We start from the raw sequence: 25,258 nt of genomic DNA, 5'->3' as shown, positions 1-25,258 counted from the left end.
CTTGGGAAGTTAAAACAGTTGTCAGTGCATCAGTCAGTGGGTAGTAGATTAACGTAAAAGCATCATGGAGATGTACGGTTACACTGAAGCACTTGCTAGGTCTATATTCAAGGGGAAAACAAAAAAACCCACTTGATTCCACTACAAGACATCTATCCCACAAAGATGACAATGCACAATTACTGATTTTTGTACAGGATATAGGTCTTAGTCCTTGCAGTGCCCATGACATGGCTGCTACTAGTAGAGATTACCCAAAATTATATTAAAAAACGACATGCATTGCAGCTTTACCTTATCCTCTTTTAACCATTTCTCCAGAAGCTGTTTGCGTCCCTGCTGAAGCACTGGCCTGCAGAGTTCCAAGGATTCATATTTGTTCAGCTGACCTTGGTCTAGTAGAATTCCAAAGTACTGGAGTAAGGGAGAAGTCTGACCTGGCTGTGCTTGAACGCTCTGGAACCGGCGTATGGTGTCTGGAGTACGCAGAATTCCCTTAAAAAGGTTAGAGGATGCATTTTATTCACCAGCTCCATTACTGAAAACTAATTTTAAAAGTCACTCAGGACTGTATGTTGTCTGATCAGACAATTCTTTGCATATGTAAGAACTATTTCTTCACCTACTCTGGTTAGCAGCTACACTAACGAGTGCTACTTAACTCTTCAGTTGTGACCCTGTGTACGCTCTGGTACCAGCCCAGCACTGGTATAAAATACATTAGCGTTAAAGTTTCAACCTTAGTTTGCGACAGTTTTGTACACATCCCATTAACATCTAGTTGGAAATTTATTGTCCTGATAATGGACAGTAAGAACCCAAATTCTAGAAGCAATGCAGCTGTTCTGTATGCAGGGCAGGCACAACTGGGCTTCAAAGGAATGATTAACACCATGGGAGAGGTAGTTCAAACATAAGAGCATAAGAATGGTCATACTGGGTCAGACCAAAGGTCCATCCAGCTCAGTATCCTGTCTGCTGACAGTGGCCAATGCCAGGTGCCCCAGAGGGAGTGAACCTAAACAGGTAATGATCAAGTGATTTCTCTCCTGCCATCTGTCTCCACCTTCTGACAAACAGAGACTAGGGACACCATTCCTTACCCATCCTGGCTAATAGCCATTAATAGACTTAACCTCCATGAATTTATCCAGTTCTCTTTTAAACCCTGTTATAGTCCTAGCCTTCACAGCCTTTGACTTTTCAAATTTCATGTGGACTGTGGATATTCTCTTCTGCTGCTGGTTTTCTCCCTTATCCCATCTCTCTTACCACTGTAAAGGTTCAGATGCCCAAGCTCAATCTCATTTTACACCCAGGCTCCTTTTACTCCCATAATCCCTTTCTTTAAGCCCCACTAGTGCCCCTCTAATCCTGCAAGATTGTTTAATAAAAAACCCCACGTAGTTACAATATCAAATTTCATCTGAATTATAATGCTTGCATCCTGAACTATTCTCCCCACCTATCTTTGTTCCTTCAATTTTGTCTGTCTGAAGGCCTGACCTTATATTTGTGTGCACTGCTGCAGTAAGAACAGTTCCATTGAAGAGTTCTATCCTAGCACATTGCTTTGGTGAACACACCTGTTTAAGCCATTTCAGTAGTGCTACTTCCAAGAGTAAAATACTGATCCTGCTAACACTTGAGTGCACATCTCAGATGAGGACCTAACCTTACAAAGGTTAAGAATGTGATTAACTGTTTATTTCTAGCTTTGATAAACATTGTTTAGCAACACTTTATACCTTTGGTGCGTTTGCTGCCACTTTTGCTGCCTCTGAGTAGTTTCCCTGGGCAAACAGTGCATTGAATTTTCGCGCAAAGAGTTCCTCCGCTCCTGCCAGATTGTTGCGGACAGCCATTCGCAAAGCCAGGTCAGGATTTTGCAGCACGTTAGTGATGTAAGGAATTATGTTCTCTTCCTCTACACATACTGAGAGCACCTGAATTGGATTTAAAGAGGAGGAAAAAAAAAGGACATTTACAATCTGTGCATCTTCAGGCTGCAAGAAAGATAAGGCATACCAGGTGCTCAGAGTAGATGCATTCTGCAAACATTTTCAATAGTGCCACAACAACAACAAAATTAAGTGTTTAGGGTGAAGGTAGGAGTAACAGGTTAGATTAAGCAGAGAAATATTTAGGCTGAATATCAGGAAGTATTTGCCACTGTGGTAAGCTATTTCTGCAGGACAAGCTCTGAAGCTTGGTCTTACAGTTGAATTCACCACCACGGAACAATTCCTTCACTGCCAAAAGGGTTGGACACTAAGTTACACATTAAGTCCCTACCATCTCTTTTCATTAATTTTTATTCCCAAAAGAATTCTATAGAGTAACCAACACATGAATTAGGGTTTAATAACTTTCCAAATGTTGACTGAGTTTTCTCCTGAAATTGCAAGGTTGAATATATTGGCTGCCTGCTATGTCAAGTTCACAAGATGTTTCCCTATCCAAACATTAAGATCTCAGGTTTCCAGACAGAGCCTACCTTTCAGAACCAGTAGTTTACTTTATGCACAGCACTGGAATATTGAATAGCATTGAAAAATTGCGGAATTACTGCTTAGTTAGCAAGTCTCTCCTTCCAAAATTCTATTGGATATTAGCTGCTATAAGAAACCCTGAAGGGAACATCCTCAGTCTTTATCCACGAGAGTTTAGAAGCCAGCCCACCCCACATAGTTCTTCCCCTCTGCACTTTTATATTTGCAGGAGACTTCAAATTCTCCATCACACGTCTCTTTTCAGAGACTCAACTAATCATTCTGGCAGAGACTTGACTGCTTCCATTCATCTGCAAGAGTCACTGACCTGACATACTGTCTGTTCCTTTCAAGGGTTCAGAAAGCCACCTAAAAACAGTATTCTTAACACAAAAGCCTGAGAAGAGTTGAACCTATATCTAAGGTTGCACAGACCACCGCTATGGCACAAAACCAAAATCAGTATCAATTTCACTTCCTACATGCAACAGTGTTCACCATCTGCATTCTATACCTACTCCTAATTGGAAATAGTGCCAATATTGAACATTTACAGATGAACAGAGACTAGATTTTGCTAGTTACAGAGATACAAGCTCCTCCCACTCACTAGAATGCACTCAGCTTCATCTAGCACTGCAGATCATGTGCTAGTATGTACAAGGACAAAAAGCAATTTGTGATTCAGATGTTGTAATGACCAAAGTTCCCCACTCATTGTTGCCAGGAGAATTTTTCTTGTATCTTACAGGAACATTAGACAATCTGAGGGAGAAGTTATGAATACCAAATATGATTGTGGGATTAAACAGATTCTCCCAAAGTAATTCTACAAACACTGGTATCAAGTTTGAGGAATTCTAGGATGAGATCCTATTCTACCATGTTGATGGTTTTTGTTTAAACAGTGCGTTCTTAAGAGTCTCTGCATTTTAGCACCATATAGCAGGAATGCAGCACTACCCTTTTGAACTGAAAGCATTTATACAAGTTTTTCCTAAAGAGCCTGATCTATCTCAGAGAACTTCCTTGTTTTGTAGTAAGATTTTTACCACCCTTATAGAAGATCTGGACTCTCGAGGACAGCACTGGCAGCCGCTCATGTTAACTATTGACACAGGTCACCTTTCTACTTAAAAAAAATAAGTAGAATATTTAAGAGTTCAGCTAGGTGGAATAAAAGGATTCTTATACCAGCAAGTAGCCCTTCCACAAGTTTTATGTGCAAGTTAGACAAATTTCTGTACAGGTAAACTCAAGTCTATTTTAGACAATTCTTCCCAATTAAGACATTGCAACTATTTTCTGCCTTTCCTGTTTTATGCACCAGAACTCAAGATTTGAGCCACCCATGATCACTGTTCAGGCATCTAGTTCCACCGCTTTCCATTCAAAAAAATGAAAGCAGATTTCTGTGCTGCAACACCACTATGAACTTCAGCAGCATACCTTTTGGGTAGGTGAGGGTGGACAAGAGTGAGAGGCAGATCTAGACATGATAGTGATAAGTAGAGCACTTGAATATCAGTAATGTCAAACATTGGGTTTTTTTGGACACACCGATTCTAGTCAAACATCCATGGACTCTGATCAGTTATCACCTAGTATCTCATTTAGAGGCCAGCCTGTAAACTGTTCCGTGAAGGAAATGGGCACTTTCACTTCAAATGACTAAGTCAATATACACATTGCAAGTTTCTCCTAGAAGACTGAGTGTTTGAACAGAAACATGAAGAGGATACTTGACAGTCATGATGCTTGACACTTGTTCCCATTCTAATCTTGCTGGGACAGCCTAGCCAAGTGCTCTAGGAACAGCATTTCCTTACTTGTCCTTTTCTGTTAACGCCTATAATTCCAGCGGTTGCTTCATGCGGTGCAGTGACAAATATGGTTTCTCCACTGATTCTATTCATGTAGATGCAGGTGCCAGTTTCAAGGTCATACAAATGGATGTAACCGTATTTTGTTATCAGAAACACCACATCATGTTTTTCACTAATCTGCAAGACAAGAGTAAGGTTGAATAATCAGTGTACTTAAAACCTTGCTTTAAAGTCAAATTTGTTGTAATGTTACAATGGTTAGCATGAAGGGGCACAATTGTTTTTGATTGCACAAAGCAATTGTGTTGTTTCTTACTGAATTGTGCTTGAGAGAGAGAGAGGGAGAGAGAGAGAGAGTGTGCATGCACTTGACAGCACAGCAGCAGAATATCTACTTCTATCATACTTTGGGCATACATATACCAAAATAGCTGGATACTTGTTCTATAAGGGGGAAGGATGATCAACAATTAAAAAACAGCTTACAAAGTTAAGTTTAAGACTTGAAGGGGGAATATTATACTTAAAGTATAAACTCTGCTGAACAAACAATTTATTGGATTTTAGGACATTTTTCTTTGCAAAGCCTCAGGTTCTGTAGCAGCACAGGAGCATGTATATATTTACCATCCTGCTATATTACCATATCCCCGAGACAGTCAGTCCATCTACCATACCTGCATTGCTACAGGAAAGTCATTCTGTGCTTCAGGAGGAAAGAAGACATCCACTGCTTTCTTGGGAAATGGTTGGTTCCCTGTTGGTGGTGTGCCAACTTCAATGATATGCAACTGTACAACAGATGAGATTGATTGATTAATCCCATATATATTCCCTGAAATATTGCATAGCTACATGGTTGCTCAAATGTTCTGGGCACTGTAGTCAGATTAGAAAGTGGTAACAAACATAAGTGCTTTGTTTGCTGCAATGTGAGCAAGAATGCTATGTTGAGTCATCTGATCTTACTAGAAGGAAAAGCTTCTGTGATCTAGTTAAGTCACAGACCACATTAAGCTACAGGTCTTCCCATACACAAGGCCATCAGAAGAAGTTCTTCTATCACTCTGCGTGTAAGTCTTCCCCAATATTGTTATGAAAAGCCATTATTGGCTACTCAGTTTTGCTGCCACTTAACTGTTAGTTTGTGTATTTCCACACATACCTCCAATCTGACAGCATTCCACAGAGAAATTCAAGTTCAATGATCACTTGCAAAGTAGTTAATAAAACACAGACCATGCAGATTATATACTTGTTAGCCAGAAGCCAAACATTCAGACAATGTTTTCTTTTCCACTTTAGTCTGTTCCAGTCATGAACTCATTTGCTGTTCCAAATAGTTTTAAGAACCCAAATTTGGCTCCTAATGGAATCCTCTGAATTTAAGAATTAAAGTGCACAGTTTCTAGTATCAGGAGGAGAAGTAGGAAGAGCTGTCACCTAAAAAAGTTTGAGGTCCATTTTCAAAGTCAATGACTAGAGCTTTTACTTATTTCAGGTTTGAATTTTGGGTGCTTGGACATCTGAACAAGTCATATCACTAAAGTTTTCCATGTCCCTAATATTAGGTTTATTCATTATACATTAATAACTCATTTGGAGAATTCGCAATTACCTAAGGGTTCTGGTAGTGATTCTGCTAGGAGCAGTGTTTTAAGATTTACACACATGCATATAGGGTTGTGAGTTCAATCCTTGAGGGGGCGATTTGGGGCAAAAATTGGGGATTGGCCCTGCTTGGAGCAAGGGGTTGGACTAGATGACCTCCTGAGGTCCCTTCCAACCCTGATATTCTATGATAGGAGCCAGTAGGAACTTCACATTTCAGGTTGTGTTATATAAAGAGCCATTTGAGGGTAGTGATCATTTAAAGCCACAAGATTCCTACATCAATCAAGTACTTTCTTCCAAAACGGAGGGGAAAAGGCAAACACTAACACGCTCCGTGAAAGCATATGTAGATGTATGCACTATACAGCCTTTCCTCTCTAGGGTTGATTTTTGTAATCCCCTTTGTTTACTCCCAGGCTAAATATTCTAAAACAAAATCAGGTAGATAGCATTCAGAATCAGAGCTTACCTTGCCTCCAGCTTGACCTCTTACTGCAAAACAGAAGAGAGTTGATTCCTCAGCATTACCTTCCATCTTGAACTGAGCAAAACTAGCTGCATGCCCCTCGATAGGCTGGGACACTTTTCTATCTACAGAATAAAGCTGCATGGCTCCCACAACACGATTTTGCTAAACAAAATGTAGAGAGAAGTTAGTGACAGAAGGTATTTCCCTCCCCCACAATACTACCTTAAGTATTGGCAGACTGTTGTGTGAAAAACAGTTCTTGCTTAGCTTGAGTTCTTAAGTCAGCATCTTGATTCTGTAAACTGGTTAATTTTTTTTGCTAACCGGTTTTGAGTTGTATGGTAAATCCACTGTATCAGAATGATAAAGTGACAAAAAGCTTAAATGGCCAGCTAAAAACACTGGATGTAGAGGAAAAATAGAGTCTCCAAATAAAATTTGTTCAGAGTTAAACAGAGACTTGGGGTACCTTAAGACTGTTTTGGGCCTTAGCATAGAATTTGTTGCATCTAGAATCAAGTATTAATTGTCTTTGTAACAAGTAAGAGGAACCAGAATACGATTTACACACTGAGGGAAGTTATGTAGATTACAAAAAAAAAAAAAAAAAAGAAGGTGTCAGTCAAGTTTTGGCCTTCCAGACTGGTGTCATCAATTACTATTAGGTACCTGTGCAGATATGCCAGTCAGAAGTAACCATTTCTGCTTAGCATCTGTACGATAGTTGATGATCTGGCAACCTGCAAGACTAGAGTGTCGGTCAAACATTTTCACAGGCTGAGATTCTCCCTCCATGCTCCAATGGTAGACTGCGTTGTCCGTTACAAGAGCAACAGTGTTCAGAGAAATCCATTTCCAGAAGGTAACATCATCAGTCATAGTATGAGCCTTCATTTTACTCTTCATTTCAATGTTAAAGATTTGAAGCGTTTTCCCAGCTAAAAAACACAAGTTCAACTCAATAAGCTGCGTTATCAGTTCTCTCCTTCAAGTACCATGAAAGCTGCACTATGAAGTTAGACTTAGCATCTAGCCTTCCTCATAGGAGGATGCCCATTATGCACTGCACTTGCCTATGACATCCATAGTGATCAGCTAAACTCTTAGCCAGACATTTCTAAAGCTATGTTATTACTGCACATGGCTGTACAAAAAAAAAAAATCCTGACCTCTCACTTGTCTGTTGCTTAACCAATTTTGAACAGATGATGGAAACAGCTTTAATTAAGTGACAAAGCATCTGAAGAATTTCAGTTTTATCAGTTACAGGTAACCAAATTTTTAAATGTATGTATTTAAGAACACATTCAGTTGAATTTCTCTTGAAAATATAAAGGTGCACTAAACTTGTTAGCTGTCAAAAAACCTGTCCACATCTGTTTCAAGTACAAACCACAAGGATGGAAGGGTCAAAGTGGGCTCTTTGTCAGCTTTGTTTGCAATTCTGTTTCATTAACTAAAATGCTTATATGTAGATAAGCTAACAGGTTAACAAACAAAGTATCTTTGGCTGCAACAGACCAGAGACGAGTATAAAATACATAGCAGACAGGGAGGGTAGAGGGGAGAACCAGAACAAGGGACTAATGCAAGCTCCAGATAGGGAAAGGCAAATGTTTTGAAATATACATGTCCAAAATAACGATGCTGCCACCCATTGTATTCCTTCTGCCACCAGAATAATGCTTAGATTCATTCTACATTATATTAGCATATGCTGAGGAATCACTGCTACTTTTAAAGGGGAAACAAAAGTTTGGAGTGGCATGTCAAAAAACAAATTCTGGCTCAGCTAGTTGCTAGTATTAGGGGAATGTAGAGAGCAGAAAGTTCAAGCTATTCCTGTTAAGAGACACATGCATCAGTAAAGGAATAGCTAGAGTCACATTTATATTATCTTTACGCAAGAGATGCAAAAAAACCAGGCTATTCTATTTGCACTGCTTGCTATTAAAAGCTAGCTGTCAAAAGTTTATGTTGCGTATTTTTAAAACTAGGTCTTAGAGTTAAATGTTAAGGAGTCCCATATGGGTCAGGATGTCAGTCTACTACAGATTTTGGTCTGGTTGACACTCTGCTAAGAAGATAGCCCTGTTCCAAGGCATACAAGGATGGAAATAGAGGTTAAGGAATGCTGCATCTAAAATGCAAATGAGAAGTTTGGTGTTATGTGCTAGAAATACTACAGTTCATCTAATCTCAATGTCTCTTGTTTCGCACCATTTCATAATGCTATTTTTCAAGTATGGGGCATTAAAGTTAACACATGGGATAATGTAAGGGAATGAGAGTACAGTCCAGTTTTATTTCCATCCTGTACAATATGCAATGCACACCAGGGGAAAACCACCAAACTTGAGTTGTAAGAGTCATAATCCTGTTTATAAAAAGTCTGAAGGGTCCTAAGTTTACTGCTTTAGGCCAAGTGCAACTGTAGAGCTGTCAAACTGGTATTTTTCAAAGTAATTTCCTAAATTTGGAGTACCCTGTTTCCTTAGCCTCTTCAGTGCTACTCTAAAGAATACCTAGGGATCAGCATGTAGGCCTTTGTCTGCTCTTACACCTGAATTATTCAGTAATGTGCACTGTAAGCCTTTGGACTTCGGTATTCTCTTTTCATAGAACAGGACAAAAACTAATACAATCTAAATTGAGAACTCACCATCTGCATACACAAGAAAGCATTAGAGATGCAACAAAAATAGTACAATATTAAAACCATCAGAAAGATTAAGTTAATGTAACTATTTAATGTTTGAGTTCAAAGCAATACAGGACAATAGATGAGAAATTAGGAGAAAGCTCTTATTTTAATCAGATCTAATAGATTAGCTTGATCTAAAACAAAAGTTGCATATTCTACTTAACTTCAAAAGTTAAGCTAATCATTTGAATTTCCAAATAGTTTATCCTCCCTAAAAAAAAGGGGGCAAATATGCAATACTCTTTTAAGCATAACTGTCAAAGGAAGAGTTAGTGCACATTTGACCAAGCAAAATCCTGATCTCAGCTGTAGGAGGACCAATACTAGAATATAAAAGAGCAGGCAGCAAGTCATTATCGGAACTTGCTGCAAATCAGCAGCATTCCATTCAACTAGTCTAGGATGACAGTTTAACTGAGGATAGCTACAAGGATACAGATTTTCCATGGTGAATTTTGGGAAAGGGAGACTTGAACATCTTAAGGGCAACAACCAGCATGCTCTTTTAGAATGTCCGCCCAACATCTGGTTTAACCTTTGAATATGAATTCTTCAGTCTTCAAAAACAATGGATTTGCCCTGAACTGGTAGTTTATACAGAGAGTTACACAATATATAGTCAGATCTTAAACACAAGATGTTCTTTTCATACCTTTTAGTGCAATGACTTTGCTAGCAGGATTCATGATAGCACTGTCAGCTGAAATTGGTCTGCGAATGGGATTGCTGGGATCATTCATGTCAATGATCACCACCTGTGCTTGTTCTCCTACCTTCTCTCTTATGCAGATGAATTTGTCTGACTCCATAGTCAGAGTACTAAAGCCAATGTTAGCTGGGTTGATCCCCAGATTTTGGAGCTAGAAGACAAAAAACAATAAAAAGTTAGGCACACTAAGTGTATTACACAGGAGGATTATCAGCTGAAGTCTGGTTCATGAAATTTACTCTATAAAGTAAACAATCATGAAGCCTTGTCAGAAAGTATTCTTTTGCAAGCTTTTCCCTAGGATGTATCTTTTATTGCTAAGAAAGGCATGAGATACAGAGGTACACCACCTGGAAGGTGTGTTTGAGCACAACTGGAGGAAACCCTGGTGCACTTTAGTCCAAGATGGGTTCAAGAACATTTTTCTAACATTTAAAAGGTTCAAAATTTTAGTCTGATTTTGAGTATGTGGGGTATGATAGCTCTCGAACAGGAGTTCTCAAACTTTGTTTCACCACGACCCCTTTCTGACAACAAAAATTACTACATGACCCCAGGAGTGGGGACTGAAGCTGAGCCCACCACCCCTGGTGGAGGGGCCTAAGCTCAAGGGCTTCAGCCCTAGGCCAGGGGCCTGTAACCTAGGCCCTGCCACCCAGGGCTGAAGCCAAAGCCTGAGCCCCACCTCCCAGGGCTGAAGTCCTTAGACTTCAGCCCTGCCCCAGGCCCCAGCAAGTCTAAGCTAGCCCTGGTAACCCCATTAAAACGGGATCCTGACCCAGTTTGAGAACTGCTGTTCTAGAAGAACAAAGTAACTTATGGTAGGTCCACACAAGAGCTGGAAGGTGCAGATTGCAGGTTGGAGACGACATACCTGCACTCTTTGAGAGAGAGTGCACTAAAAATAGGAGTGGCTTAGCCATGGTGTTAGGAGGCGCTAGCTGCTCAAGTACAATTCCATCCGAGATTATAGGTAGGTACTTAGAGTGGTCAGCCCCTCTGGTTGTTCATGTTGCCATGGCTACACTTCTATTTTTAGTGCACTAGCTCAAATACACTGTGCTCTCATATCTCCCCTCAAACTGGAATTTGGGTCTTCCATGTAAGTTTCTGGTCATTCTCTCCTTCCAAAAAGGTATACACTGAAGCCAGAGTGAATGGCTTAATTTAGGAATTGAGAGCAGTGCATTGGACAACTCGACTGCATCTGAGCCATTTTTGTTCTGATATTAGAGTGCAGTTTTGACTGAAATGGATTAAGATTTATTATTCAAGCCTTACTAATCTAGTTTCTAGATAACAGGCTAAGGATTTAAATTTCTGCACTTAGCTACCTCAACAACACTTTGAATTTTAGACCATCAACTATAAACTTGTTAGATGCAGTTCTCTCATTTGTCTTAACTACTTCTGTACTGGTTAGATTAGAAGTTTACACTTAGCAATTCTTACAATATTAAGTGAACAAGGGCTGCATTAAAAACCCAGTCAGGATAGTGGATCAAGTAGTGCAGATAACACTTCCCAGAAGTGCAAGGGTGGAGCACATAACACTGCCTACTACTGCATGAAGAATTTACTGAGCCAGGCAGCCACCCCTTCCTGCTTAGACCTGATCTGCCTCTCTTGAGAAATTTGTCGATTAAAAGCTTACTTTAGAAGTAGGAGCAGAGGGGAAAAAAAAAAAAATGTTCAGTTCAAGTGTTTGAAGGGAGTATGCTTTGTTTAAAGTAAAAGTTTAGCCAGTGAAGCTTGGTAGTATAAATATTTTTCTAGAGGTCAAGGTACTGGAATAATGGTATTGAAACCCAAGTTCAGCTCCTGTTTCTAACACACTGACTTTTAGGACAAGTGACAACTTTTGTGCTTCAGTTTCTTCACTGGTAGAGTGGAATAGAAGTAGCTACCTAACAGGAGTGAGACTTATTTTTGTAAAGCTTAGGTCTTTGGATGAAACTATAGGATTGCAATTAATTTACATTAGTATCACAATGAAGTTGTAGCAAGATGAGTGGTCTTATTCTACCACTTAAGTTCAGAACTCTGTGTTCATTTAAGATTAGACAATGCTTAGTAACCAAAGCATATTTAGTTCTAAAGTGAATGAGAAAGTGAAGAGATCAAAACACACTGCTCCTTGAAGGAGTTTGGTCTTTAAACAAAGCTACTTTTGAAGAACAGTGTTCTGGAAACCACGTTACATTTGAGTAAAATGTTGGTGTTCTAACAGTCTCTTATCAGTTTACATGGTGCAGGCCTTATGAAAGGCTCCACCTTAGCAATTCCATTAGTCTTCACTTGCATGCTCTGATAAAGAGGGTGTGTGTCATACTGTGCTATTCTACTCAACCTTTGTTTTCCCACAGCACTGTGAAAGGAGTTTATAGAAGCAACCAACCTATAGGGTGCCAGATTAGAATGGAGGATGCCTTAAAAGCTACTTTTAGAAAGAATCCGTATGATCTAGTGCAGTGGTTCTCAACCAGGGGTAATGTACCCCCAGAAGACCTCTGTGTACCCCCAGGGGTACATCAACTCAGCTAGATTTGCCTAGTTTTACAACAGGCTACATAAAAATCACTAGTGAAGTCAGTACAAACTAATTTCATACAGACAATGACTGGTTTAAACTGCTCTATGTACTATACACTGAAAAGTACAATATTTATATTCCAATTGATATTATCTTGTACAAATGAGAATGTAAGCAATTTTTCAATCATAGTGTGCTGTGACACTTGTCTTGAGTTCTGATTTTGTAAGCAAATAGTTTAAATGAGGTGAAACTTGGGGGGGAGGGGAGGGGTATGAAAGACAAAATCAGACTCCTGCAAGGGATCCAGTAGTCTGGAAAGGTGGAGAGCCACTAATCTAGTGGATCATGATTGGAGTCAGAAACCTAAGGCTTACCCCAAACCACGAATGACTTACTCAAGGCAGAGTCACTTAAGTCACAAAGGCTTACTACTTCCTCCATATTTCCCAAATGAGGAAATTTCCTTCTTAGCTCAGAGGCATTATGAGCTTCATGGTTTTCACAGCACTTTAAATATTAGTTTTATTCTGTCTAGGTTAGCCTGTCCCAAATATTTAGATATATCTGTTCACTCTGTGGCAGAAGTAGGTTTAATCTTCTGATCTAAAAGACAGATGTTCCATGTTGAACAGGTTTTTTTCCCCAAAAGATTCAGATTCTCCTGTGAAGCTCTTCAATGGATGATCCATCTGCTATGGCCCAGATTTTCAAACTTACATAAGCAAAAGTGTGCACGTCAGCTTTCCCATATGCATGTAGTCACACCTGCATCAGCGTTTGTATACCATTTGAAAGTCTAGGTCTATTTATAAAAATTACCAAAAAGGCACCAACTGGCAGGTTAAGCAAACTTTCACTTGTGTTGACTGTGCCATGTCTAGTTTAAACGGGGCTCCTTGGGGACAGAAATGGTGTTCCTCTGTACAACTTAATGTTAGTAAGTCATTTAATCCATTTAAACTCATTTTAATTCTATTTAAGTTCCACCCATTATCCTTTAAATCAGTGTTGACAATGCAAGCCACTCTTCCTCTCCAAAGAGTTAAGTGCCTTATGTTTACACTAGGCAGCCACAGCTAATCCAAGCAACAGGAGACTAGCCACTACTACAATACTGACAGGTTTCAGAGTAACAGCCGTGTTAGTCTGTATTTGCAAAAAGAAAAAGGAGGACTTGTGGCACCTTAGAGACTAACCAATTTATTTGAGCATAAGCTTTTGTGAGCTACAGCTCACTTCATCGGATGCATCATGAAAGCTTATGCTCAAATAAATTGGTTAGTCTAAGGTGCCACAAGTATTCCTTTTCTTACTACAATACTGTAGCTCAGTGAACCCTACTCCTCTGCTTAAGCATCCCATAAACTTCTCCTGAATGCTTGAGCTGGTAACAGTAAATGAAGTTATTGCTGTATTTCACATTGCAAGCCACGTTGTACTCAGCATGGAGAGACCACATTGCAATTTGGCTTACTACAGTCATTAGAGACTTCTGTTTATGCATGCAGGCCACAAAACCAAGCAACATTTGGGACAGAACATGTTGGACACTTCATGTTTTTCAATACTTAGCTAAGATATCAATACCCACTTTATAGGATGGGAAATTGGGAATGTTATGACAAATATGGAAATTTCCTGCAATATCCTTGAAAAATTTTCTTGTATTTAGTTTAAGTATTTTTAGATTAAATGCAAAGTTCAAGTCTTATTGTGGGCTGGAATTGCATGTAACTTCTCAGGGAGGGGGAGATGGGAAGTACAATGAACTTTAAAGGATTTCATTGAAAAAAGTGTGGCAGACAAGAATACACTTCTGGGACAATGTCAGGTGGTTGCCTGGAGAATCTCTAGGGGGAAGTGAACGCAAATTCTGGACCTCCAGTTACACAACAAAAAACCCATGAACCTTTTGACCCTATGGCCTGAGGAGAGCACCACTGTCTGTCGATTACCTGTTCCTGGAGTCTCAAGATCAAAGGCTCAGGCTATATAAAGGAGAGTGACTAACCTCTTCATAACAGCTTTAACTCAGATCTAGCACACCTATCAACTTGTTACCACAGGAAAACCCCTTTGAGGTTTGAAGGGCTCACTCCTACCAGAGCCCATGCTGGAGCTGGGGACTGACCTCTGATAAGCTTATTAGCATGCATGTATTTTCTTTTGGTTTTGAAGTGTTTTCACTTTACGTGTGCATGCTTATCAAGAGCTGTGTGGTAACTTAACACTATTGGCAATTACATTATTTCATAGCCTTCAAAGAGAAAGCAAAGTGCAAGCACTGGCCTGTTTTGGCAGTCTAGCTTGCTGGGGATACCACTGTAGACATGAAACTGCAGCCTGAAAAAAAAACTCCTGGCCAAGAGAGATGCAGGTCTCTGCCCAAGAGAAAGGTGATGATTAAGGAGCCTGGAGCCTAGAGTGTGCACCCTTGGTGGACCAATGAGGAGGAACACAGGTGCAGTTTCCCTGAACTGTGTAACATGTCATTTATCTTCTCAGCTCTGACATGGAGGCAAAAATTGGTACAATTCCTGACCCCAAATCATGCTCCCATAGAAGTTTGGGTCTGCTCAATCACTTTTCTCCCCATTCACTCTGCAAAGAGAAAGTCCTGCCCAAGAACTGAGATAGCAGATCACGACCTGATCATTTTAAAACCTTGAGCAAATGTTTCTCAGAGTCTGGCAGAGGCACTAAATAAAGTAGAGTCTTATTTAGAATCCCACTTCTTTTTAGTTGCATGATTTCCTCAAGAGTCCAGCCCTCCTTGCTGCTAAATTATATAGCAAGGTTCAAAATGGCTGTATGAACTGAACTGTGTGCAAAAGTGTCAAAGTTAAATTTACTGTAGGAACTATAAGGCAGACCTCAAGCAGATGTACAATTCCACCCTAGTATGGTGGTTACATTGCTGTGGGATCCAAACTAGGAATTGCCTGAATCTATGCACTGAGTAACTTTTTCTGTTCAATTTCAGATTGTTAGAAATTGAACTTTTCCCTTGACTTTCTTGGAAAGGACAATCTATTTGAGTTACAGTAGTCTGAACAACCTGGCAGATGAAATAAGCCTGCATAAGGAAATTCAGTAGTTATTTTTATCTAGAGTAACTGGAGAGTTAAAATGAAAGCCTAAGCAAGTTTGTGTCTGTGTATTTAACTCAAAGTATAACAGTTCCTTCTGAATATTTTTCCAGCATTTTAGTTTCATAACCTTTTGTCCCTCAGTGGGAGAGTGTACATTCTGTAGGAGACTGCACACACAAAACTTCAATTGCTTATATGGATTGATTTTCCAAGTCAATAGTCTTCTTTGGCAACAGAAGCAAGAACTGTTAGACAGCCGGAGTTGTCTATATAAACACGTTTACAGAGTTATATCACTTTTTCCTATCCAGGTGATGCAAGTCAACTAGTCAAGCTTTTCAGATCACCAAGGATGTTTGCTTTTGGGCTAACACACAAGAGTTCATTCCCAAGGCTTCCCCCTCCTCCCTACATTAGGGCATGATATAGTGTCTTGGACCTGAAGTGGTCTACATAATCATAGACTCCTTGCTCAAGTTGAAACACTCCACCTGAAGAGGGAGTGTCATACTCCCTACCTGATTTACTTTAGACACATGACCAAGCACAGATAGTACTGTAAAAGCCACACCTTCTTAAGTAGCCATTCACATTTACACACCCCACACACTAAGATACCACTCCCTTACTACAGGTATGTGCTAAAGTTGCAATTCATTTGTTATCTTCAATTGTCTGCAGAGCTTTTATTTGAAAAAAATCTTCTCTTAAGTGAAGATTACAGGATGTTTCCTCCCATGCACTCCACACTACTCCTGAGCTAGGCTACCACAACTATGGTGTTATGATCAGTAGAACAGCAGCACTCATACTCTAATTAAGCACTGCAATTGCTTGCAACTTGAACAAGAACTTTGTTACTGGTACTTGCCTAGAGCACTTCCCTGTAGTGAACAGGATTACTTTTTTCCCCAGAGTGGCAGCTGTGTTAGTCTGTATTCGCAAAAAGAAAAGGAGGACTTGTGGCACCTTAGAGACTAACCAATTTATTCGAGCATGAGCTTTCGTGAGCTACAGCTCACTTCATTGGATGCATTCAGTGGAAAATACCGTAAGGAGATTTATATACACACAGAACATGAAAAAATGGGTGTTTATCATGCACAATGTAAGGAGGAGGGATCACTTAAGATGAGCTATTATTTTGGGAACTTGACCTGTATTTCACCTCTGCCTGAAGAGATGCACCTTTACTTCAATAGGATTGAAGAGAGAAGATGAACAGGAATATTTTCAGGTTAATTGAAATCTGGTATTAGACAAATGCACAGCTGTTCACGTCTACCAAATGTAGATTTTAAACTTCACTGCATTTAAATCAATTAAAGTCTGATGTGTCCTTTTCTGAACTGGCCTTAAGGTTACTCATATCTGGATAAACTATGGCCATAAACTCAAAAGTTTACTTGTTTTTAAATTCTGAGTTACTCTACCATCTGTCAAGACTTAACCATTACAGACAGTCATCCCAATGAAGTCAGGGCTATAGCACCATAATATCCAGGCAACTTCCACTTGAGGCAGATTTCCCTCAAATAATCATGGCCAAACTGTACCATCTGCCAAAAGTAGTGCTTCATGTACTCGTGTTTTCTATGCTGATGCCACAAGATATGAGTGTTACCAGATTGCATTTAGTTTGGTTAACAGCAGGCATAAGTAGCAATTTAACTTTGTCAAGCTGGATCCTAATTACATTGATTTAGAACTGGAATCTTTGAAGTTCAGCTATTACACAAAACTTGTTCAAGCTTTAGAAGTTCACTGTGGCAGTTCAGAGAGTAACTAGTTTGGTTTTATTGGCATTTGCCTATAGATCATGACAAGGAACATTACCTTCCAAGCTCTGATGGTGAACGCATCTAAACAATGAAAGTTCATTGACAGACTAGTGTGTTAGGTTCATCCCTAGCCAGCTTTCAGCCTATGCCATACTTCTGTACAGTCAACATGGAGTTCTAGCTAGTCTAATTCTAGAAGTGATGGAATATGAGAGGAAGAAAAGCCAGCTTTGCCTAGGTCTACCTAACCAATAGTAGTTAGGGACTAACTTTATAGCCTTCAGAACATTCCTATATGTCCTAGTATCAACAAACTCATGTAGGCCAGACAGGACACTTATTCTCATAAGAATTGTAAGTGGAATAGTAAATGTTAGAGATCTTTATATTGCTACTTGGCAGTAGAACCTATTGGTAGATGACAAAGCCAAAAGCACCCTTTCAAATGCTTTAAGTACAAACTAAAAATTGAAATCTGCTAACTGCATGCTATTGTGACAGTCTACACCCAACAACCTCCCTTAAATTTATTAAGCACCAGTGTACTTGTCTAGGCAGAAGACAACTATTCTACAATTAAAAACAGTGCAGCAGGATGAATTTGAAGATGGGAAGAAGTTAGACTTGCTTGGCTCTGCTCCTTTCCTAAGGATTTTCCTCCCTGGTTTTATATGGGGAATTCAGGTCACCTACATTTTTTCCTAAGAGACAATAAAAACTGGGGAGCAGGGACCATAAACATACCTGCAAGTGAAACCTGAGAGGGAAAGTTGTGTTATCTTAAAGGAGGTTCTTGTTTTATTAAGAAAAATTAAACCTAATATCCCAGGAAATTCAACTACATAAAGAGATCTCTGGCAAAGCAGGACTTTTTATTCATAAATAAAAAGTGTGAAGTTTTAAACAAAACCAGTGCTTTTGCCTTTCAGCCTTTATGAAGCCGAGAGAGGACAGAAAGATATACAAACTATTTTTCTCTTCCACCCTTGCTCTATATCACCTTTAAGCAGGGCCTCATTTATTCTGCAATGGTGAAATTTGCTGCAGAATTGTTTTCTAGCATCTCATCAAATTATGCAACTCCGGCTATGTGAATAACGTAGCTTAAGGGTTGATCTTCTGTCTACACTGCACTGGGTCGACGAGAGAGTCTCTCTCCTGTCAACTTACCTTATGCTTCTCATTCCAATGGAGTACTGGAGTTGACAGGAGAGCGATCCACAATCTATTTAGTGGATCTTCACAAGACCTGCTAAATCAACCCCCAGTGGATCAATCACAAGGCATTGATCCCCCAGTAAGTGGAGACAAGCCCTTAGTAATGGGGGCGAGAGAGAGACCAGCTTGCAACCAGTGAACAGGAAGAGCCAGAAGTTCATGACACCTAGCAAACTGAGGAAATGGACTGATTAAGCAGACTACAAGCTTCCCTAGTACATTGTGTGTGGGCAGACTATTCTTAGCTGGACCAACACACCTATCAACCCCATACAGGTAGGCCTGCTTTCTAGATTTAAAAGATTTTTTAGGCTAATCAGGCACCAAGTGAGCTCACCACATTAAAAGCCTTCATAAGCTGATCCCAGTTAGCACAACAGACCAATACATTGCTTGGCAGTGCCAGTCTGAAACTTCCTCCAACTTCTGCTCTCTAAGCTCAGAGACAAAGTGGATGAGAGAAGCTTTCAAGGCACACAGAGCTCTTCACAGACTTGAAGAGCTCTGAGACACTCAAAAGCTTGTCTCTCACCAACAGAAGTTGGTCCAATAAGATTACACTTCACCCACCTTGTCTCTAATCTGCTAAACCTCTTCAAACATGGACACACAACTTCTCATACACACAGAGCATGTTACTGCCTCCATGGAGTCATTAAGATTTAAAAACACCACACATTCACACCCCCTCAGATTAGTGTATAAAATGACTTGTCCAGCAGCTTTTTATCTTATGTGGGCTGGGACAAGTTTTAATCATCACTACAGGATGACCCAAGAGAAAAATCCTATTTTAAAAAGGAACTATAATGCAAAAATGATTACACTAGCCTGGGTCTGGTGGTTGATTTTAAATTTAATTTAGGGGCAGATCAGGAACCTTTTCTTCACACTTTAGTTCAGCACAATGCAAGTTATTAACACAATGTGAAAAGGAGGTAGACAAAGAGTTAATGGCTCTCTGGGTCTGTCTTCACATACAGCACTGCAGCTGGGTTGCTGTAGATGAGGATGCTACACCAAGGAGAGAGCTTCTCCCGTCATCCTAGTTAATCCATCCAAGAGGTGGTAGCCATGTTGACAAAAGAATCTCTACACCAGGGGGAGGGGGAGAAGGAATAGAAAGTGTCAGTTATACTGATATAGGTCTGTAGTGTAGACCTGGCCTTAGTTTGCAGTAAGACACCTGAGAGTCTCCTCTAGTCCCCATTTTAAAAAAGGTACCTCCAGGACAGAGTATATAACGACAGACCAGTCACAAGCATCTTCAAAGTTATTTATGACAGAAGCTGCAATCTTAGTGAAAATGCAGAGTAGGATTACGAGTATCAACTTCACTATTAAAGTGACAGAAGTCAGAACTTGTCTTACCTCAAGGAAGTTTCCAACTCAGTCTACCTTGGAACTTAACATGGATGTCCAGGCTTGTGGGTGCTAAGTGCCTACCCAAATTACAAGGTACACACGAGACAAGATGGTTGGGGTAATATCTTTTATGGGACCAGCCTCTGTTGGTGAAAGACAAGCTTTTAAGCTTGTCTAGAGCTCTTCTTCAGGTATACACATGGTGTTTATCGCTATGCTTTCAGTAGGGAAAGTACATTTCAGTCCTACTTTCCATGAAGTTAGACCCCTGCTGATGACGAACATTTAACTATAACCTGCAACAAGATACACTTGTTCAATTATATAAATTACCTAGAAGTAATTTTCTTGGTTTTTAAAAATACCTGTCAATCTAAACTTAACCCACTCTTGTTACAGTCAACTCTGGATATTACTGTTATCAAATAAAAAAAGTTTACTTTGTGCAGATTCAGAGTCATTTCCCATTTGTAAGCAGGTAAATCTAGAGGCTGAGACAGTATTTGAAGTTAACTTGAAAAATAATAACCTTAATGTGAAGGTAATATCCCACCAGAGGGAAGGAGAATTTTTAAGTGCTATTACACTACACTGGAAAACTCAAATCTGTTGCATTTGTTTTGTGGCTTCCAGGGGAAGAATTAGGAAAAGAATGAAGGTTAGCCTAATTTAGTCATTAGATAGTCACTTCAGAAACTAAATATAGGATGTGAAAAATTACATCACAGCTTAAGTTTTACAGGACATCTTGCCAACTCTGAAAGTATAACCAAAAAATGAGTATCTCCAATGTTGCTGGTATTTCATAAAGTAGTTATAAAAAACAAAACATCACAAAGTTATCATAATGCTGCTTCACAAAGTTCTGGAAAGAGCAACTGCTGTTCTGCATCCAGTCTGAAGCAGAGTTCAAGTTTTAAAAACAGAACTGAAGGTTGGACAGTTCAGCTAAATTGCATGATGTACCTTTAGATTATGGCTTCATCTGAATGCACTATTGTAAGAGCAACAGCCACGGTAAGAGAAAAGTATTCAGTAGTAATAAGTATGACAGCCTTTACTGTGATGTACAAAACAAGTATCTTGAATCGTTTGCCACAAAAAAGTACCCCTCATTTTTGTTAGTATAACAAATGTATGAAACCTGATGAAAATATGTTGACAGCAGTAACTGTTGCATCCTTCCTGAAAAGTCTGCTTTCTTATGACAGAATCTGCTGAGCTTTTATCAAGCTTTCCCCACTCCCCTAGGGCATAAAAATGCTGAGAATGCAGCATTTCCTAGCTTCAACATTGAACAACAGGATATAAGCCATTGTTCTTACAGCTAAGAGAAAACCCCCTCACCTCCCAAAAAACTGATTTATCTACAGGACTAGGAAGCTAAACCACCCTGGGAACTGAAAGATTTGTAACAATTTTTGTTTTAGAGGTTAATTTAAATTTTCTAAGGAAAAAGTTCAGAGTAGCAGCCGTGTTAGTCTGTATCTGCAAAAAGAAGAGTACTTGTGGCACAGTCTCTAAGGTGTCACAAGTACTCCTTTTCTTTTTAAGGAAACAGTGTTACCCTGACTAATTATTGTAAATTTCATATAGCCAATTCACACTGTTGATTAGACCAGTGCACTGAAAACACATAGGACAGGCTTAAGGAAGCCTTGCTGGCACTAGTTTATCTTGTGCAGCTTGAATTGAGAGTTTTGTCTTTACTCCCTTATGTTACAGAATGTTTAACTGTCTGTGGTGGCATTTGCCAGAATGTAGCTTTGGAGCAATTCTTGATTTGAGAGTTAGGTGCTACACTGTTGTCTGTTACCAGTACAGTTAGAAACTGTTTTGGAGTTGCATAAAGCATGTCATTTTTCAAACACACCAGTGTGACTTACACACTAAGTTTTACTCATACAGAATGCACATTCCTGTGTTGCATTTGCTGCTTCTCCACTAGAAACCGCATTTGGGCAAGTCAATCAGAAAAAAAGTCACAGAATTTTAGAAGTCTTAAGAGCACTCACAGAAAACTTGCTAACAGCTGAAGCTTCCTTGTGCTAGGATATCTATGGAGCTGCCTCAGCAAGTCAGAAAGGACTTATCAGACTGCAAAACTAATTTAATTATGTATCAGGACTCAAGTAACTCATCCAAATTCTAAGTTAATATGTTGGTAAGCTGTATTAGCTAAAAAGCTAAATTTTTCAAGTGTTATTTCCTAGATTCCAACAGTGTAGAGACAGCTGTGAAATAACCATTAACATGGCTCAGCTCTATCCTTGTCACTTTCAAGGCTCCCCTAAGTTCATACAGCTACAGTACAAGCTTGAGATCCCAAATAAGATGGCAAAACAGGAAATTCAAAGTCAGGATCTAGCTCATGCTACTATAGCAATTGTTATTGCTCCACTCCTAAAGCACTGTATCTGCAGCATGCAAGGCAACAAACAGTGAGAACAGAAGATGGCATTTCAGCCAGAGCTCATCCAGCTTGTTTTAGTACATACAGCAGGTGTAGGTCATTTGAAATTCACATAAGCACACAGACAGAACAAGTTTAGTCCTCTGCCTCTATTGCTCAACTTTCCATCTGAACAACTCCACACTGAACTGTAGGCTTCCTTCCCAGCTGCACTGCTAGACATTCACCCATTTAGATCAGGCACAGTTATGCTACATTATTATAAGGCAGTTTACAATATTTTGGAGACTAAGTTATACAAGAGTTTCGGCAACTTTCAAAATGTCTATTCAATTGACATTAATGGGTAAAGCTATTGCACTACATCAGAAACATGCAAGCACTTAGGCTCTAGTTTTCGGTACTTAGTACATCTACTTATAAATCCACCTGCTACAGTAATGAAAGCATGGGGGGGAGGGGGGGGGGGAGAATCACACCCATGTTCAATATGTAGTGGTTTAAAATGCTTTTCCCAAATAAGTCAATATTCATACTGGTCCAGTGTTACTTAGAGGTGGCCTACAAAGCTTTGGAGTGATTGAGACCAAAGTATTATGGTGCTTAAAAGTGAAGAACAAGTTCACATCTGGGGAGAGACCTTTATGAGTTCTAATTATGCTTAAATTAAAAATAAACCCCACAACCTTAGAGTTTCAGCCTCAATCTTCAGTTTTGTTGCAAACCACCTGACAGCAGTAATATACAATATAGTGTCTTCATTTAACTAGTCAGTTGCATTACTTGAAAATAATGCTATATAGTTGGACTAATTAGCTTAAAGACTCAATAAATAAAGATGAAAAGTAAACTTGTTAAAATAGTATGTTAAAATAGTATGTTTGTTAACTAATTCTCTTGGGGCCAGTAGCTCTGAATGATTCATTTAAATATATAAAGATGTCAATCGTCCTTCAAGACATTTGACTGTTATTAATAGTAGTATTAAGGTTAAAATGTTGAGTACTATTATCCCAGCATGTCCTTTACATTACTAACCCAATATCTAGTAGGAAAACATTCATTAAGAAAGGTCTAATTATTTCACTTCCTTTGTAGCACATCAATAAATAACTGAAACCAATCACAGTTCCTCTATAAATGGTAACAAGGGCACGTCATTTAAGCAAGCTTTGATAGATTCACAGTTACATATTCGTGTCCCTCCTCGCACCCACCCTATTTTCTAATTTCTGCTAAATCAGTTACAAACCTCACTGGAGGCCCACTACACTTCACTTGTTTTTAGTCTGCAAATGAGATTAGGTGACAGTTAAATTTTAGATTAATTATCGAATGAGGTGCACAGTATATTCTGTAATAAAGTCTTAGAAATATAGAGCCTTGCTCTTACAGCTATTCATCTTGAGACACTGGGAGAGGCAGCCTGTTTGTATATAGTAGAGTCATGCTCATCTACATAATCACTAACGGTCAGAAGTAATACTGCAAGAAGCTTATTTTAATATTGTGTACAAATAATTTACACTTAAATCATACTGCAATTTGATCATTGGTTTTATTGTGAATAAATCTCAGGGACATTTAAAGACCAACTCCTATTTAATTGTCACTGGTTGCTAATCCATTGGCATAGCTAGAAAACAAAATTACACTTTCAGAACATGCTTCAATGAATCGCCAGACACGACCAGTGTGCAGGTGTTTGACAGTATAGAAGTGTCTAGACTAATGACCTCAGCATTCTGTTACTTAATTTTTTGTCCCTCCCCCCCCCCCAAGAGTTCAGGAGTCAAGTGTTGTCAGATAATAAAGTTCTACCAGAAGACAAAGGTATAAGTCCCTTGCACAGAAGTATTTCTGACAACTATTTTTATCTAAAATTCTGTAAAGAGCACATAAGATATTAGGCTGTGCACTTCAAATGCTCATGAAGCCATTTATTTCGGCTCTTATGTCACAGCACTGTAGCCCTAAAGAAGACTGCAACAAAAATCGCCCCTGGTAATATAAGTAACCACTGATGTGAACATTTGTTAATTCACAATGAGCTCTTATTCTGACAGTCTTCTCTGGGAGGAAATGACCCCCCCCCCCCCCAATACCACAAGCCTTTAGAAGAAGTATTAAAGCAATGCTTTGAGTACACCTACCACTGTGGAGTTCACGAGATTACTACTACATAGCCAGGCTAGGGAAGGGCGGCATTAATATTATTCATTCCACATTAGGATAGTACTAGCACCCAGATTTTCAGGAGCACTCAGTATTTTGAGTGCTGAACTCTTTTGAAAGATTTGGCCCTAGATGTCTATCAGATTGCTCATTCACAGAAGTTCTAACAGCAAATGCAATTTTAAAAATCTTCTCTAAAAGATTTTAATCATCTAAAAATCAGTAACAGACAGCTTGATGGGGAGGAAAGAGGATTTGAATAGCTTCAACAGGGCAGGAATACAGGATTTTAACCTGTTCAATTGAAAGCCTTTAGGATTTCTACTGACTTTAGTATTACATATCTGAAGAGATTCAATGAGTATACCATAAGATATAACCTATATACACAGTGCATTAGTTCATTGTAAAGAAATTTATAGTATGTTCTTTACATCCACTACTGTGGGGGGCCATTTGATAGCCGTGTTCCTGGAGCGCTCGTGGACAGCTAAGAGGAGTCCTGATGCATACAGAACTCAGAAGGTTTCACTGTGTTGGTTTCTACACTTGAACATTTTCTGCATTTAAGATATAGGCTAGTGAAAGAACTCCTATGCATTAGGAGACCCATGACATTAAGTTAATGCTTGCTATCTGTACATCCAATCTCTCAAGGAAGAATGTTAAGCCAATCAATTTTTGCATCCATAATGAAGGCTTCAATTTGAACTATAATATGTACTCCCAGAAAGTCAAAGTTATAATGCATTAATCACAATTTGCATATAGTGTCCTCCAAGTGGCTTTTGGCTTGTGTAAGAAAAAAATAAATAAATATTTACTCCTTTCACAATGGACTGCCTCAGAAGGAATCAATGGCCT

At 39.3% G+C, this 25,258-nt stretch overlaps 1 protein-coding gene across 2 annotated transcripts in view; it reads right to left on the bottom strand.

Moving 5' to 3' along the window:
• CLTC (clathrin heavy chain) overlaps positions 1 to 25,258 on the bottom strand; it is a 53,080-nt gene that overhangs the window by 23,963 nt on the left and 3,859 nt on the right. For both annotated transcript variants that reach the window (XM_007072662.4, XM_043531329.1), the window contains exons 2-8: positions 9,758 to 9,965; positions 7,071 to 7,339; positions 6,402 to 6,563; positions 4,996 to 5,109; positions 4,322 to 4,495; positions 1,749 to 1,946; positions 295 to 495 (exon numbers count right to left, since the gene is read on the bottom strand). In XM_007072662.4, the coding sequence (XP_007072724.2) occupies positions 295 to 495; positions 1,749 to 1,946; positions 4,322 to 4,495; positions 4,996 to 5,109; positions 6,402 to 6,563; positions 7,071 to 7,339; positions 9,758 to 9,965 (1,326 nt within the window). The remainder of the gene's footprint in view (positions 1 to 294; positions 496 to 1,748; positions 1,947 to 4,321; positions 4,496 to 4,995; positions 5,110 to 6,401; positions 6,564 to 7,070; positions 7,340 to 9,757; positions 9,966 to 25,258) is intronic.

This window comes from Chelonia mydas, chromosome 17 (assembly GCF_015237465.2).
Source record: "Chelonia mydas isolate rCheMyd1 chromosome 17, rCheMyd1.pri.v2, whole genome shotgun sequence".
Classification (NCBI taxonomy): domain Eukaryota; kingdom Metazoa; phylum Chordata; order Testudines; family Cheloniidae; genus Chelonia; species Chelonia mydas.
Note: the sequence above shows the minus strand (reverse complement) of the source record. Positions and strands in the feature narration are given on the sequence as shown.